Source organism: Larimichthys crocea, chromosome I (assembly GCF_000972845.2).
Source record: "Larimichthys crocea isolate SSNF chromosome I, L_crocea_2.0, whole genome shotgun sequence".
In the NCBI taxonomy this organism is placed as follows: Eukaryota; Metazoa; Chordata; class Actinopteri; family Sciaenidae; genus Larimichthys; species Larimichthys crocea.
In genome coordinates, this window is record NC_040011.1 from 27,347,884 (window position 1) to 27,365,865 (window position 17,982).

Consider the following 17,982-nt stretch of genomic DNA (forward strand, 5'->3'; position numbering starts at 1 on the left):
TTCTTTATAGAAAAATACACAAAAGACTGCTGAGGGTGATACTGTCTCACATAGACGATATCTATCTTTGTTATTCTTTTTCTCTCTCATTGTAAGTATTTTTCTCTCAGCATAAAGAAAGGCAATCATTCTCTGGCTATTGCTCTTAAGTGTGTTTGAGACCCCCTGGATGGCCCCTTAAATGAAACTGAAAAGCTATTATAGTGATCTCAGAGGGCTGACATAGATTCTTAATGAGATACTGGCTGGAGGCGCCCCACCAAATAGATATAGCAAATAAAAAAAGATTTAACTCCAAACAGGAATATCAGCATTGTAATGAATGAATTCCCATATTTACACACAAATGGGGTAAATATAAATTTTCCTTTGAAATGAAAAAAGATTTTATATTGACACTCTCTGCACAGGTGCATGTACGCCTGAATTCAGTGTTAACTTATAAAATTATATGATGCTATACAGTGGTGATGATTATAGGTATTCTCAACACAAGAATCATATAATGTGAAATAATGTCAAGGCATGATTTGGTGTTAAATCTGAAACTGTAAGAAATATATACACTGGACACTTACTTACTTCTTATACTAGTAGTAGTATAGTGCCATTTGGTGTTGTACTATACTGCATTATATTGAAAGATGTTTGTAATATTATATCCACCATCTACATACAGGGGCAACATATTGGAGACATCTTTCAATATAATGGACTCCAGTAAGACATCACCACCCATTAAGACCTAAATAAAAAAGCATTGTTTTGACAGGGTCGACAAAAACTGAAAGTTTCTGGCTATATTTATAAGCAAATTTCATGGCAAGATATCCATTCTCCTTACCTCCTACCACTCCAACATAATGCACAGTTAATTAAAGTAACAATGCAGCAACTCACTTGAACTAAGCACAATATATTCTGATGTAAATGTATCTATACGTAAAACGTGATCATTTAAATCTTGCCCAAATTACCTTATCCTTGTTATAATTTTATGATGAACTGCTTTATCTGGTCCATAAACCAAACCAAATGGTTAGACTGAGTTTACGACTTAATTATCTTCACCCAGTTACTGTAGACCACAGTAATAACTCGGTAGAGCTAGTAGGCTGTTAATGTTTGCACGCACAAAAGAATGTAAAAAAAGAACTATAAAAAGAGTCATATGTGACAGATACAAATCATGAAACTACTGAGCAATCAACAATCTAAACTGCCCTCTTTTTGTCATTGAGTTTTTTGCGGGCAAGCCTTTTATTTCTTACTGAAAGGTGAAAAAAGTGCATTTCTTTTATCTCACTGAAGTGAAAGCAGACTCGGCCTGTCTCTTCTCTGTTGACAGGTAAATCTGTGTCTTGTTTAAGATGAAAGGACTGAGGCCTTTTCAACAGAGAGAACAGAACCATTTCTGGCTCTCCTTCCTTCACTACCACACACACAGCCTGCATGGGTGGGGTTCTCTGTGACTTGACTGTACTAAAAAAAAAAATCCTGGGTGCTACTATTCAAACTGTTTACAATACAAGTCAATTTAGTATTCAAAGCATTTAAACATATTGTTCCTGCTGCTTTTGGTCACAAACAATGGCTCAGCCTTCTGTGCCATGTCTGCAGTGTGACCAGCCAGAGGAAGCTGCTGAATAAGTCCATGGCAGCATCTCTAAGGAGAATACTAAATGGCAGAGGGTTAGAAAGCAGCTTATTTAGTCTCTGCTAAAATAATATCCACATGAACTGAAAGTATAAAGAAAATGAGGAAATTTAATCAGAGAAACTTGTGGTTCTCAGGGAAATACTCTTATTGTGAAAAACAAACCCCTTGCCAACTAGAAAAGTGACGTTGCTAAATAACCAAGAAAAATTGTCAGTTAGTTCCAACATCGGATTACAGGGGGCTGTGTCGGATCATTTCTGTAACTTTCCAAAACATCAACACAACATGAAGGGCAGCTGTGTCGAGGTGAGAAAGGAGCCAGAGTTTAACTTCTCTCTGACTCTCTTTTTTTCATTCTAGGAAAGAGTCTAAAAATGTGTGCAGTTGTTCCCATATTTAAATTAGATCATGTCTCCTCCACCTCTATGACAGCAGACCACTAACCATACCCCTAACCATTTCACTACACCTTCAAGTGCAGTCGTTTGGAATAACTATAACTATAACAGTTTTGATTTCCAACATGGTTGGACTACACATTGTATGAACAATTTCTCTTCAAGCATACCTTTACCCTCAATGTTGAATTTTTAAAAAAAAAATGTGAAAGAGAATTTGACTTACCTTTTAGAGGTTTGGGAAGGAAGTGGGCTGCTGGCTTGTTCTTCTTGACATGGTTCCCCTTCATGATTTCTCCTTCCTTGTTCAGACCGAGGTACCAGCCCCTGCCCGACTGCTGTTGCCGGTATATCATGGAGGAGTATGTCACATAATAATTCTCAAACACCGACTCCTTGAATTTGCACTCTGGCGTGAAGTGTTCCTGTGGGGGGAGAGAAGGGTTAGATGATGCAGTGTATAATAGTTGTTGGACAGTAATTCACATGGCCTCAAGAGTCTATGATGTCCTGGTTATGAACAGAGGCAGCTGAAATGCAATAGTTCATTACTTGAGAGTGTAACTTAATACCAGTACATTGCACTGTACATCCAACACACACTTAGGCACATAAAGGGGGAAGAAGCTATCTCAAGGCTGAAACCACTGCTTTAAAATCTTTGTTTCTTGGGAATCTTCTAAATCTATTCATCCCATTTACTGTAGTGAATAATGTAGCACTTTATAGCATATATAACAGTGATATGACAGATACAGAGGAGTATTAATAAAACATACGGCCAAGATGAAGAGTATATTCTCATTTTGCTCCAAGCTGTTAATTATGTATGGGCAGTTCATTATCTGTCAGATTATTGTCTTCTGTATCTAAGATTATGTTAGACACGTTATTTATGACTGCCATTTGACTTTTTATACTAATTATTTTTAATATACCAGAATGCTTGAAATGCTTCCACATGGTGGCTTTAGTAGGTTTATATACAATCTTAGTGCACTTCAGTCATGCTTGCAAGGTGCGTGTGTTTTCCACCTATTGTTTTATGTTATCCAGATTTTTACTGATCTCTTTCATTAATGAACTGGCAGTAGAGAAACCCTTTAGAGGCGTGCAGTTTTGTCGTTCATCTTCCGGACTCCATACTGTGCAAGGCTTCACTCCCCTTATGTTTGGTTCCACTGCTAATACAGGATTTGGTCATTAATGCTACAGCATTGTGGCTTAGGTTTATATTCTCTGAGGCAAGATAGTGTGCAAGTGCATGTGTGTTTATGTGTGTGCCTAGGTGTAGGAGTGTGTGTTTGTCCAATTTGGAGAGTCGCTTGAGCAAACAGAGTCTAATCAGTTAGAAGACAATTTCCCCTGAGAGAGACAACTAAAGACAAGTGAAGCCAGTCAGCAGTAAAATGTTGTTGCCATGCTTTTAAATTTTCTTCTGAAGACACTTTGTCTGCCAATGAAAATGAAGCATATCCAAACACCACCATAACACATTTACAGTTACTGTACACACACATATAATGGGTATTACAGCTCTTAGAAAGAGAAGGATGGATTCCTTTCTCAGACCGAAGCCGGTCTACCCAGGATCAGTCTTATCCCTGTTTATGAAAGGAAAAAAACATCACTCTGATGGGTGTCAATGGTGAGAGTGATGACGTGTCCCTAGGGCCAAAGACACACTGTGAGATCATGACAAACAACATGTCACTACCAGACAGGAAGTCATCTATAACAGCCTCTCTGTTTGTTTGTTTTTTAACAGTTCAACAGCGTGACTCTTCATGTACAACGCTAAGCCAACTTCAAAAGACTGAATGAGCTTCATGTCTGGTGATGTGCTTTGCTCTGATATTGAAGTTTATGTAGACAGTGAGACTGAAACATACAAAAGCTATGTAGCATAAAACATGAAAACAATCTGTGGAAACTGTAAGGGGTTGTAAAATGTTCACTTGCTGAACTTGTTAAAAGAACAGCCAACCATATCGTATTGTGCTTTTTGTCACACCCAGCCACCGAGCCCATTCCAGACACAAAACCCAGACCCATCTACAACCACACTCATTAATCATCCCCCCTCACTGATCTGGCCTTCACAGACCACACTGGACAAAAATTTCTGACAGAAACAAAGTCACAGGAAGCTTGTGACTTATCACCTCAATGGGATGCATCCTGTTGGCTCAGCCCTGGTTCTCAGTTCAGCTGCAACATCACAAACACTACATTTGAATAAATGTTAAGCCCACCAGGAGGGCTACAGAACCAGCTGGGAGCTTACAGTGTTACGGTTCAGTAAGAAATTAGTCTAAAGTTCTTACTTCAGATGAGTGTTCGAACCATACACACAAAAACACCACAAAAAAAAACCCCCAAAAAACAATGACTAATCAAGTTAATTGGCAACATGCAAATTTTCAGTCACCCAAATGCTCAGGGTTGGGGAAAGGATAATGATTGTTCCTTGTCACAAAACCATCCATATATATACATTGTCTTTTTACACTTTACAATATAAAAAGTTAAAAGTCAAAACAGAAATGTATGAATGAAACAAATCTTCAACCAAAGACCTCTTCTTAAACTGATCCAGAGTAAGTGACAGAGAACAAAATACACAGTCCTTAGTACAAAATGCACTCTTACAGTAAATTCAGTCAAAGCTAATATGAGCCAGCTATGTGTCTATTGTCCACAGTTCAAATCTTTTCAGTGCAAAATTCACATTGCATTTACATCAAAATCACTTATGAAGGGATATTAAAGTAAGTATGGAGGGCAAAGAAAGTCCATTACTAAAACAAATATCTGCTGTTTTACTGCTTGATTTTCAAGACATTTTCCATGATAGACAGCAGTTTGTGCAGCTTCCTCCTTTTCTAAACAGTTAACAAAAGAATAGTACAGAATAGTGGAGCATCGACTTTGTGTTTTCAATCAGTGCATTTTGTCTGTTTGCATCACTAGCTCTGCTGCTTCTCAGCAACAGATCCCAGCAGATTGTAGAAATATTGCATTAAGAACGACAGAGTGGTAAAGATTTGCTCCAGGTGTTAAAGGAACTAAGCTTCCTTAAAAAACAAAGACGGCCTCTGCCTCTCCCATAGGTAACTCAGCAACATCCTTCCACATCAGTGAGTTGTAAAGGTAGGCTTAGAAGATATTTGTACCCCTCAAACCGTGGTAGTAGTTAGATACTATATAGCAGCACTCTTCAGGTAAACACATTTTTTAACTTACTGTTAGATCAAAGCTTTTCTAGGCTGTTAAAAGTATCTTATATTTTCTGTACTTAAATAAGATATGTTGTCCTTTTGCCATTGCTTAATCCTTCTTGTTAATTTCTTGACTGTTCACCACCCTCAGTACTTTCTTGCTGTCTTTCTCTGATAAGCGGCAGCCGCCTTAGAAGGGCTTGGCAGCATCCATCTCAGTTATGCATGAGCAGCAACTGAAAGCTAAACAAGGGGCTGCTCAGCTCTCGAGCCAGGAGTTCTGTTCTACCTCTAATAATGAGCTTATGTGGATTTGGCTGGTTACACTCACCCTGGAGTAGAATAAGAGTCTATTGATAAACAGACGCATACAGATAGATACAGGCACATTTAATGCCAAGATGAGGAGAGGCTGCTGGCCAGTGCTGCTGTATTGGAGTGGGTCTATGGACAACAGTTTCACTTAGACTGACACAAGGAGGGGCCAAAATGGCAGGGGATCCCCATTTCTATTCTAACAGGACTGTGATAGACAGAAACATTCAGAATCTTTTGAATTGGTTCCAATAGCGTCTTCTTCAGTCAGTGGCATATCTATTGTTCACTGAAACCAATCTCCCAGCGAAAAAAATCTCACATCACTTTAATCATGACTCCAGTGCCAGATGGAGCGAGGGGGAAATCACTTTAGAAATAAAAAGCAGGACATTATCTGCATAGAAGTATCAGTCGTGTCATCTCCCTACCCCCTGATGTCTCCATGGTGGTGGTTTGGCTAAATGGACTTTTAATGATTCCATTACACTACATGGGCTTTTCCTTGAAATATGCAACTATGACAAGTCTTTCTCCAAATGATTCACAGCTGGCAACCTCACTTACACAATGTCCAGGCAAGCTTTTATGTACATAAAATATATAAAAAATATTACAGCTTTAGTGTACGCAATGACGTCAGGAGATTTATATTGTCTGTGTACATACCCCCAGTGTATCAGTCTGCTGTTCCTTTCCCTCTCGCCTATTTTTGTGGTTATGAGAAATTTATTTGTGTTGCTGGGAGCTGTGTGGTCCATTCCTCCATATTTTATATTGTAGGAGTGAAATAGGCAAATTTCACAGTTCATCTCTATTTATTCCTGTTTTCTAAAGCTAAATCTGTGTGGGGGGTTGAGCAGTATTTTCATTTAACTCAGTCTTAACCCATGCTCTTCAACCTCTTCTGATAGATTGGAGAAATTGAGCAGGACAGAGAAGTGAAAGCTTTAGGCTTTTCTATCCAATTTTTATACCAGTTTCACCTTTAAAAAAATAAAATAAATCTAATACAGTGCCACCTACTGTGACATCTAGTTTCACCTCCTCTTGCACATTATTTACATATCGATGTTAGTCTTTGGTGTTTCATCCATGCTGAGCCAGTAATCCTAGATTCTTAAATTCCACATTAAAGTTTCATCAAAAAGACAGAATTCATTTATTTATTTGGTTATTTTTATGAGTCATTACTTTAAAAATATTAGTCAGGAAAAAAAAACTTTTATGAGTCACAGCTTTAGATTGAACTTTGTTGGAAGCACATAAGATTTAAAATCCTTGTTGTTACAAGCATGCAAATCTCATTTTAGTGCATTGTAATTCATTTTACATTAGATGCAAATTTATTGTCATCTCAAGTACAAGTACTGAGACAACAAAATGCAGTTTAGCATCTAACCAGAAGGACAAAAAGCAATTTGCAATTGCAGAGTAACACGAGTGACTGAGTATTTTAATACAATAAGATACTTATACAGCATGTGCAGCAGTTACTGTCTGTATTTTCAGCTATAAATGTAATAATTAGTGCAGGTTAGGTAGGCTAAGATGTGTACAATATGAAGAGTATTAACAGTATGAAACATTTCAAACATTGCATTACACATACAACTGTACATGTCATACATATATATATCTCAACATGTAAACATGCATGTAGATTTGCATGAAAACCATCTGAAATGCCAGTGTCTCACCTCCCAATAATATCCGCTCTTGCATACAGAAATGGCTTTAACATAAATTAATTTACACTTGTCTTTCTAAATGAAGAGAGTTTTATCTCATGGGAGAGACAGAGAACAGTTTTATTGTTTACAGGAAGGGGGAATCCCAGCTTACATTATGTCAGTATAGCCTGCGTTCTTTATTATCCAATAACTGCTTATACAAAATAGACATTAAAATGCTGATGAAAGTGTTGAGTGTAAAGTACTGAAGGATTTTTCCCTGCTAATTTTTTACTTCCCATGAACGTAAAAACACACACACGCATGCACAGGGACGCACTGACTCCGGGAAACCTCTTGTACTCTATCATACAATTACATAATGCAGCAGTGGTAAGGGTAACTGTGAAATAAATATTCTATTAGCAAGGCGGTCATGTCAAGAAAACATGATCAATTATTATGCTCTCTCAAACAACATTCTGTTGGCTTCAGGAGAGTAATTACCGCCGAATGGTGTTTTCCTGATCCAATCAGCTGGAGGAGAAATACTGGCATAATGGATCTGATCTCCTCTGTAAAGATATTGGCTGGATATTTAACAAGACACGCCAAATCAATCCTGCACACTGCCCCATGTGTATTCAGTTGCCAATTTGAAACTAAGATGACACCAATTATGCCAATGAAATCAGGACTGACTAGTTTTCTTGCAGCCACATCAATACTTGTGAGACTTAGAAAAGCAAATGCTATGGGTAAGACAAATCCAACTTTTCAATGCCCTAGTCCCTTCAGTAGAGCACAAGTGGATTAAAAAGCACCCTTTGCTTTAGCTAAAGATAAAGTACACTCATCATCTTCATTTGTTTGGGAATAAATTGGAGAGCTTTAAGCTAATTGAAAAGACCCTTGCAAATACAAAACACAAATAGACACACCCACACAGGGCGCACGTTAAAGCCTGTAGCACAACACAACAGAGACTAGTTAATGACACAGCTCAATGGAGTGAAACCTTACAGCAGTGGTTATTTACCAAAGGCATTGTGCATGCTAAATGGTTGAAAGGGCATGGGTGTGAGCCAACTACATATCTAACAGGAGAGTACTATAATACAAATACATAATGTACAAGCACAACAATATACAGATACAATTATTTGTGTCTATATTTTTACTTATTTTTATCCTATATGTATACAAATAGGACTTTTTGTTATACATATACTTAGATATTTTAACTTAGACTATGCATATACAGAGTGCCTTTTATATATGAGCAAGAATGTGATGGGTCTTCCTTTCAATGGCCCAGCGATTAAAGTGGAAAAAAAAAAAAAAAGGCTGTAAACCTCAATACTAATCTGATAAATATCTCCACCCCGAGAGCCCTGAACTCTCCATTTTACACACACTCACACACAGCAGTCTAGACGAGACTCAACTGGAGCCTCAGTGACTCACACTAATTCAAATATGACCCACCAGGAAATTAATGACACCACTTCATAGGCACCTCGTGAAATATGTGGACACCACTTAGCCCAGGATCTAAAAATATACCTACACATCTTTAAACATATCAAGAAATCAAGAAGCAAGAAAGCATTTCTTTCTCAGATACAGTGGAAACATTTATTACATTGCTACAGACGTACAAGACAGCATTGTGTTGGTAACTGTATGTTTTTTTGCATTTTTTTTTTTAGATTATGTGAACAACACCTTTTTGTCGGGTAAAATACAGGACTCTGACTTTTGCAGTTCTGATGAAAATCTTGCTCCACTACATTTGCAAGAGTAGAGGGGCAAAGAGGAAAACAGAGGATAGTAAAGTAAAACACATATTAATTGGTTCTTCCTCTCCCACACATTGACGCTTTCAGATGAATATATTTTCACTGGTGCATTCTGCCTCACCCACACATGTGCACTCTTCTTCTCACTACTCATTTTTCTCACTCGCTGTCCCTCTTTTCCTTGGTGTATGCTCTTATACGTACAGAATGCACAGTTAAGTACAAACTGATGCTCATCCGCCGCATGTATATCTAGCAACTTGGTCTAAAACTCTAATTAATGCTATCAAAGTAAATACATAATTTCAGATTACATCTAAATATACATTACATATACATTTATAATTTAGTATGCATTGGAATTTGTCAAAACATGTAAATTTACTATGCATGTAAACCATATGAATCCTCTTTAATCTCTACCAAGCATTCACTCACTCATTCATGCATGCACTCAGGCACACCCATGTAGAATAATGGGGAACATCCAGATCCCAGCAGCCCTTGATCTCCCTACCCAGAATACGTCATCTGTTGTCTCTCCACTGTTGATTGGGAATTTCTCTCTAATCCTGACCTGCTATTGGCTGGTTTAATGCGTGGCTTCAAGGCAGCACTTTACCATAGAAGCAATCCCAGCAAGACAGGCACTATTAGGCAGCCAGCTACACATTCAATTCAATTCCCTCTCTCTATTTAGCTGAAATCGTAAGCCCTATAACCCATCCCCCAACTGCATTCTTCCAATTTAACACCTACAAGATGTGTTGTATTTCACATGAGGGCTGGTATAAAAAGCATCATAGCATATGCAGTCAGCTATGTTCTTTTATGCTCTGCAATATTTGACTAACATTAAACATATTGATACATCACAAAGAACACAAAATTGGGATCAAATTCAGTGCTTGAAATAAGAATTTAGTATTGTTTAGATTTTATTGATTGTGCTTACTGATTCTAGTTATGATTGCTGTTGTGTAAAAGATCAGAAACTTTTATTTTCTAGATATCTATCTTAAGGAAGTATAGCAGTGAAGTAAAGTTTATTTACCCTGTGCTATATATTGTGTCTTTCTAGAACAGCTGTCAGACAACATCAAGGATCAATGAAATAAACATGAAAAAAGAGTGACACAAAATTAAAATGTAAAACTACGAATGGCATTTAAACTAGTTTTCTGTGAGCTACTTTTTAATGGTGTCCTGATCACTAAATGAGATATCAAGATACAATGGGCCAAAGGAGGTGCAGAGTATAATTGGATATCATCTGCATAGCGGTGATAAGATATACCTTTAGTATACTTTATTTGCTGTTTAAGGAGAAATGAGGGCAAACAAAATAGGTCCAGGGCAGACCCTTGGGGCACACCACATGAGAATGTATTGTTAACAACAGAACCTGGAACTTTGAGAAGTAGGACAAGAAACACATCATCCAGCATCACTGTGTATTAAGATGTCATTTAAGACTCCAAGACAAACAAACAAACTTAGTAGTTGTAAGCTGTTTGGGATCTTTTTTTTTTCTAATACTTAAGCAATGAAAGGCATTTTAGAAATAGGCTAATACTTGTACTGTTACTTCTCCACTCGTAGTGCCTTTGCCAGCAGGATCCATCTTTATTAAATTAATCCTACAGTTTGCTGCATATTCTTAATTACTGACAACCAAGCTCAAATCATTTAAATCACTCACTGGGAGCTGTGGACTGCTGGGGAGCCATGTTAAATACAGTGCATGAATATGTGTGCACGCTGTAGAAAAAGGGTTGAAGCAGTATGTTTTATTTCAATTATTCCTGTATATTCCCCCCAGGCATGATTAGCTGGGGCAACCCCCATGGATATGCTGTCAAACAAATGCTAGTGCTCATTAAAATGTAATTATAGGTAGACCGCACAATCGCTTGCTACAGTGGTTATGTTGTCATATTCTTGGTCTTACAGATACTACATTGAATGAGCTAGAAATTAAAAAAGATTTGGTAAAAAATACTACATTTCTACAGAAAGCAGATTCATTTATGCTTCACTATCAATGGTGCATACCTCAGCAAATTAGCAACCAGCTTTCTGTTACAATCCACTCATATTCATACAGGTGTCCAGGTCAGCCTTTATATCCTGACAGTTCTCACTATTATTCTGCTGATATTGTTATAATGCTGCTTGCTGTTGTAGCTTTTCCCTGCATCCCAGACTCCGTATTGCAACGTGTGGTACTGTTGTCATTGCAAAGATCTAATCTTTACATACATATGTGTTTGTTATTAGTGGATTAGTTCTTTCAGTAGTATCCTTGTTACTTCTTGGATTTCTTTAGAGGTCCCTTAAAGAGCAGAGCCTCTTTCACCAAATCAAACTGTGTAATCATTTGCAAATCCCTGACATAAATGTCTCTGACTTAACTAATGCTTGTTGAGAGCTGTCACATTAACCCTGTTTATTAATGTGTTTGTGTGTAAGAGCGAGTGAAATCAGGGAAAAGGGCAGTTTTCCTTCTTCCTTCATCACATTACTGCGTAAGTATGTAATAGATAATTTGTCAGTGGCAGCTGCAAAATAAAAAGCTACAAGATCATTAGATTTTCTCTGCTCGCTCTGAGCTCGTTTCTATCAATCAGCATTGTGTCTGCCTACTGAGACCTTTACCATACAGAACAATCTTTACTAATTTGACTATGAGGATTGTCTGTTAACAGTAAATGTGTGTGTCTGCACGCCCTCGGGGTGCACATCCACCCAGCCTGTCAGTCTTCTCAGTGACACCTGCTGCACAATGAGATGGTGGCATTTGGGAGGAAGACCAACAGGGACATTGTTCGGTCTGCAACTGAATTATTCATAACATTGCACGTTTAATCAAAGATAAAGAGCCAGCTGCCATGATCGGATATGTCACTGCTTTGCCTTCTTACACAATCCTTGAACTTTTTTATTGACACTGAATTATATCAGAAGATGATGATGCTTTTTCATCAGGCTTAAGATGATATCATGTCTTTGTGAGCATGCTAAGAGAGAGTTACCCATTTCCACAAAAAAAAAGAATGAAAAGAAAAACATCTGCTAAAAAACACTTCAAGCAAAATAACTACTACACATTTAAAGTCTCAATCTTCTGACATGTTTTTGTTGCATTTCTTCCAGTCGCTCATATCACCATAGTAACTCAGATGTCTGCCAAAGATGTAACATTTTTTCTCTTTAAACCTGGACAGGAAGGCCAGCTGCTAGGATAGAGACATACATGCATACAGACACTCACACATATATTTTGAGACACTTACTGATGTGTACAGGTAGCCCTCACTGTTCATAGCCAGATATAGTTTGGTCTGCACCCCCTGGATGGCCACCACTCGCAGCCCCACTGGAATAAGGTTGAACATGGCTAGAAAGAGACAGCAGATAGAAAAGGATGAACAAAACACGTTTTAATCACATCATTTGAGAAATGTTGTAAAAGTGTTCAGAGCAGCTTGTGGTAGATAAATAAATGAACATATACAGAATATGAGTAATTTGTTGAGCCAATAACTTGGGCATTGAGAGAGGGAAAATGAACAGTGCCAAACAAGTGCATCCCACTGTGACTGTATAAGCCAGAAACTGGACAAATGCTACTGAGAGAAATCCAAATTTTAAAGCAAGCTCAAAGCGTAGTAGCTCCACCAGGTTGACCATGTAGCATTACGTGTTCCCTGTCTCTGTCTGGATGGGAAAGTGAGTTGTCAAAACTAAACCACAAATAGAGGTAAGGCAGAAACTCAGGGACTCAGGCACTCTCTCCCGAGGGTGTGTCATACAGCAAATGAACAAAATCAGAAACAGAGAAAGCAGCTCACAATGTTGTATAATAACACACATGAACATGGAATTACATGCTGTGTAACGCTATGCAGAAGTACCGCAATCACAGTATGTAAAATTATTTGTGATAAAAAAATAAATAAATTGTGTAGCCAAATGTAAATGTATGACGATGACAGTGCTGTTGTCTGACAGTGCTGCTCTCTCCATCCTGTCCATCATGGCCAGCATTACATATAAGTGTGGGAAGAGAGCACTTGCACACCTCTGTGCATAGACTTCATGCTCATGCACACACATATATAAACCTGTCTGTGACCAGCGGGCAAAGTAGTGAGGCTGAGAGAGCCAGCGGCAACCCAGCTGGTCAATGAGGTCCACCTCTACCTAATTAATGTTGGCCCGTACAGTACTAGTGTGTCTGTGTGTTTCATAAGATGTTGACAGGGAACCCACAGGCTGAATAGAGGAAAGCACATGAACAACCACCTGAGTCTGTATTTGCACTAATCCCCCAAAAAAAGAAACTTCTCGCCTTTTTGTTCTGACTATTGTTGGACATGCTCCCAAACAGTGATGCCATCACCACTGCTGTGGATTTTTGTTTTACCTTTCTGGTAGTGCCAGATACAGGAAATAATGTCCACAGGAGAATTATAACATTCACCTCAAGTTTTGCAACGACTGTACATTGTCATATTAGGATACAGACTTCTGGGTTTAGACACGTGATAGGAGAAATTAAACTTAGCCCTCACATCAGTTAAGCTGTGAGCCAGAGAATGCCCTTACTATAAGGCCTGTTGTCAACCACTTAGTAGATCCCTATCTGCAGATTCCTTTGAGTGCAGTATAGAGGCTTTTCGATGGGCTATTTCATCTTCCCTTATCGCTTTAACACTGCAAACCCCCTTCTCTCTTGGCATTTATTGTAAACGGCAGCCATATGAATGCATAATATATTTACTTCGTAGAGTAAACATTGCCTTGCCAGCCTTGCCAGCATATTCTTGTTTCACTCTATGCTTGTCTGCCTCTCCACTATCTGCCTATTTCTCAGTCTATCTTTACCTCTGTTTTTGTCTGTGTGTGTGTGTGTGTGTTTTTTTTGTTTGGTTGTTGTTGTTTCTTCATATGCTATGTAAAAGGTGGTTCACAATATACACGCTTGTTGCCTCTTATGTTTGAAACGAGTTAAAGGTTAGAGTATATCAACAATACCCACAAACTTCAGTATTTTAGACAGGTAACAATCCCACGAGTCTATCTGTCAGCCCTGTAAAAATGATGGATACACTGACATGTCCATTTCTCCTCAAACTTTCCTGACTGATACTAATGTTTTTTGTTTTTTTTTCTCTTTTCATTGTGGTGGCATCTTAAATTATATTTTCAGATACAATATGGTTGAGTTATTTTGTTAACTAACTTCAGCTCACACTAAAATTGCACCACTTTTCAAATACATAGTTAGTGACAGCCCTATAATGGTACAGCAATCAGAAGATTGCTCCCTAGGGAAAGAAGCAACATTCTCGATCTGGAAGCTTTCAAAATGACAGATTGGTGTATGGTGTGGTGATGCCTGCTTTGGCAGCTATGTACTATACAGCGGATGCTTCCAGTAAAATGTATATCTTAAACAGATAGGCCTGCTATTTATAAGGTCAATATGTGCAGAAGTTTTATGTTTACTGTACAGTAATTTTGTGCATTTGTTATTAAGCTTTAAGATTTGTATTTTTCAACTGTCAACCAAAGAACAAATTCTGCAATTAAAGGACACACCTGAGCTGAGCATCATTAAAAACAAAGACTACATCTGGCAATCTTAGCACAGCTTGTCTAGGAAAGAACATGTAATAGTTTCCTTTAAGTTTGTTTGGAGCATTCTCCAGTGCAGAGGCTCAATCATTTATTTTCAGAAATTCATGGTTCATGGGAGATCACAGGAACTTTCTCCACAATCAGTGTTCAGATAGATCCCTCCATCTTGGCACATTTGAATTTGTTTACATTTTATCTCTGTGTAAATGTCATTTTTTTTAATATGCAGCACAGTTTTAGACTTAATTTGATTGTTTTCTGAAACATTGTGCTACATGAATGGTTCTTGTCTTTATAATTGCTTCTCCCTCAGTCTGTGTCTGCCTCACAAAGTTTTCTCCCTTCATACTCCCACCACTGACGCACACGTACACATCTGCAGTCCACTTCATTTCAGAAGGATTACCAGGCGGTGCACTGACGGAGGTTTTCAAGAGGGGAAACTCAATTACTTCCTGGCTCCTAGAAACACCTGAGCACACTGAAGAGGATGACAGGGCCGCCACCCACTAGCAGACCTTTCCTAGTGCAGAGAAGCATGGAATAAGAAGGGTGAGGAGGACTGAGGGACAGTTTTCACAATTGGTTGCAGGCTAGCTATGTGTAAATTTCACCCACTTACGGCCAAGGAGTCATAACCAGTTCAGTGTGACAATAAACCTTAATGTTCCCAGCCATTACTAGTCACATTTCAAACATTTATTCTATCAGCTCATTCTGGGAGTAGTGTGTCTGCAATTAGAGCAGTCTAAGTATGACTGCATGACAGAGCATTGGCAGCTATAACTAAGCTGTTGTGACATTACACAGCTCTTCTATGCACTGATTATTACAGGGGCTCTTTGGTTTAGGTGAATTGTTTTATTTTAAAACAATACGAGGATAAATTAGGTAACGGCAGAGGAAGCTTAAAATGGATATTAGTTGTTTATTAGTGAGAGACATGGCAACTTCTCTTAGGATTAAAGTAAGAATCTCTTAGGATTAAAGTGTTGTCTGTCCTTAAACCTGCATTTTATAAAAGGTCTTTGGCAATTAAAATTGGAATTACATGTCAGAAAAAATTATTTGCCTAATTCTGGGATCTGCAGTACCTTCAATCTTGCTGATAATAAATTGGAATTTTGGACATTTTAACAAATCTGCACAATCCAAACTTTTAAGTCTGTTTACAAAGATAAGGGCTGAAAGAAATACATTACAAGATTAAGAATGACCTGCATTTTGAACATTAAAACTAAAAAAAAAAAGGATTTAGAATTGCCTTACAGTACTGTCTTTGTTTCCTCGAGATACCCAGTGGCTTTGCTCAGTCGTGATACCACACACAAAAATGGTTGACATTCTATGAAATGGGAGACAAATCACTGGGATTTATGAGACTTGGGTTTGTTATTTCTGACATTGTTTGCCTTCCTAATGAAAATGTCACAGAAATCTCAAAATTCTTTATTACCACAGCCAAGTTTGTTTTCTCAGCAAGCTACAGTAACAAATATCCAATTCTTGTTTGTGTGTACGTGTGTGTGTGTGTGTGTGTGTGTGTGTGTGTGTGTGTGCACACATTTGAGTAGGCCCTCTCCCACCATCACAAGACACCAGTAGCTCCAAGAGGCCTGCGCTCTCCGTCACCATGGAGACAAGCGCACCCAGCACCTAACAACGCTATTTTTGGAGCAGTGCAAAGAGCTTCACTCTTTCTCCTTTTCCTATTCAGTAGCACTCTTTAATTTTCTCTTCAAAACCTATTTTGGTGCCAATGCTGGTCATTTGTTATGTAAGTCAACAGAAAAGTGTGCCCATGCAGACATGATGGGTGGGGTGGTCGGTGTGTCAGGTGCTCTGTGTGTGTGTGTGGATGTGTGTGTGTGTGTGTGTGTGTGTGTGTGCGTGTGTTTCTGTGCGTGCATGTGTGTTTGTGTATATACATGTATACATGTATATGTTGTTATTTCATTAGCTTCCTTTCTACTCCTGCACATAGATCTGTGTGTACGTAGCACTGTAGATCTCTGTGTAGTATTTAACTTTGCTATCATTTTATTTAGGAAACAAATTCCACACAAATTAAAGGGTGTCCTACTTCGATAACATCCCACTTGCACAGAGCTGCTATTTATATGTAAGATACAAACGCCATCTCCACCAAGGGAGTAATTGAATACAGGGGTACTAATTCAGAGGCTCCAGAAGTGTTTACATCCGCTTAGTGTCGAGATTAGACAGCAAGTATTGCATCAACGCTGTTTCAGTTTGCCATGCAGATCTTTTCCTCAACAATATTGTTTTGTTATGGTGAGGAAATGTGGATGTCACTTGCTGCTGTATTGTGCTAATCTTTAAAAGCATGTAGTGTTCACTGCACTGTCTAATTATAAGGTGGTCTATTTCTGCTGTATTGTTACCAGACAAGTAGCTGTGCTGTTACTCTTCCATTGATCTTCTCTTTAATCTGTCTATTGTAAAACAAAGTGCTGGTGGGTGTAATGACATTGATAGAGATGCATTAATACATAGTGTAAGGCAAAACTAGCTGTCACCACAAAGTGTATAGGAGGGCAAAAAGCCAATCATCATCAGGCTGCCATAGGACGACTGATAAGATCAAATAAAACAGCTATGCAGTACTGCAGCACTGGAATGCACTGGTGAAGACGAATTTAGTGGTTTTCTCTGTACTGTGAACCAATGTTGTTTATTCACAGTGGTGAAAATGAAAACAAGCACAGTGATAAAATTCAGTGATTCAGAGGGAGAATTCAGCATTCATAATCACACACACACACACACACACAAAAGCAAAGCAACAGTCTCTCTCTTAAACTCATTCAAAGTGCATTTATTTGATGTTGACATACGCTGCTAGATAGTGTATACCTATCGCAGTCCTGTAGTACATGGAATTGACAGTAGCGAGGTAAAAGGCTCCCCATGACCAACAGTACAGAATGGCAGTGTGTGATAAATGAGGGTAACAAAATATTAGATTAAAAACTTACTGTAACCATTGTCCTCCTCCTTCGTTCCATCAATGGTTCCATCTGCCTGCAGCTGCAGGTGGAAACCTTGTCGACTGTACAGCTTTGTCACAATCCCCTTCAGCTGGGGCTCTGTAGAAGCAGAGAGGGCACAAAGACAGGAGGAAGCAAAGATGAAACCACAGACTGTAGAAAAACATGAATGTTGTGACATGATGTCACTCGTATTCGTCTAAAGGGACATTTTGGAGCTTTGGTTTGAATTTACCACTTACTGCCATTTTGGAGG

The 17,982-nt window shown here is 38.4% G+C and overlaps 1 protein-coding gene and 1 long non-coding RNA gene across 6 annotated transcripts in view; one reads left to right on the forward strand and one right to left on the reverse strand.

The window, feature by feature from the left end:
• LOC109142945 (uncharacterized) overlaps positions 1-17,982 on the forward strand; it is a 126,599-nt gene that overhangs the window by 60,290 nt on the left and 48,327 nt on the right. The window lies entirely within an intron of this gene.
• fgf13a (fibroblast growth factor 13a) overlaps positions 1-17,982 on the reverse strand; it is an 85,165-nt gene that overhangs the window by 2,342 nt on the left and 64,841 nt on the right. For all 5 annotated transcript variants that reach the window (XM_010736597.3, XM_019278403.2, XM_010736596.3 and 2 more), the window contains 3 exons: positions 17,715-17,825; positions 12,366-12,469; positions 2,285-2,483 (listed from right to left, as the gene is read on the reverse strand). In XM_010736597.3, coding sequence (XP_010734899.1) covers positions 2,285-2,483; positions 12,366-12,469; positions 17,715-17,825 — 414 coding nt within the window. The remainder of the gene's footprint in view (positions 1-2,284; positions 2,484-12,365; positions 12,470-17,714; positions 17,826-17,982) is intronic.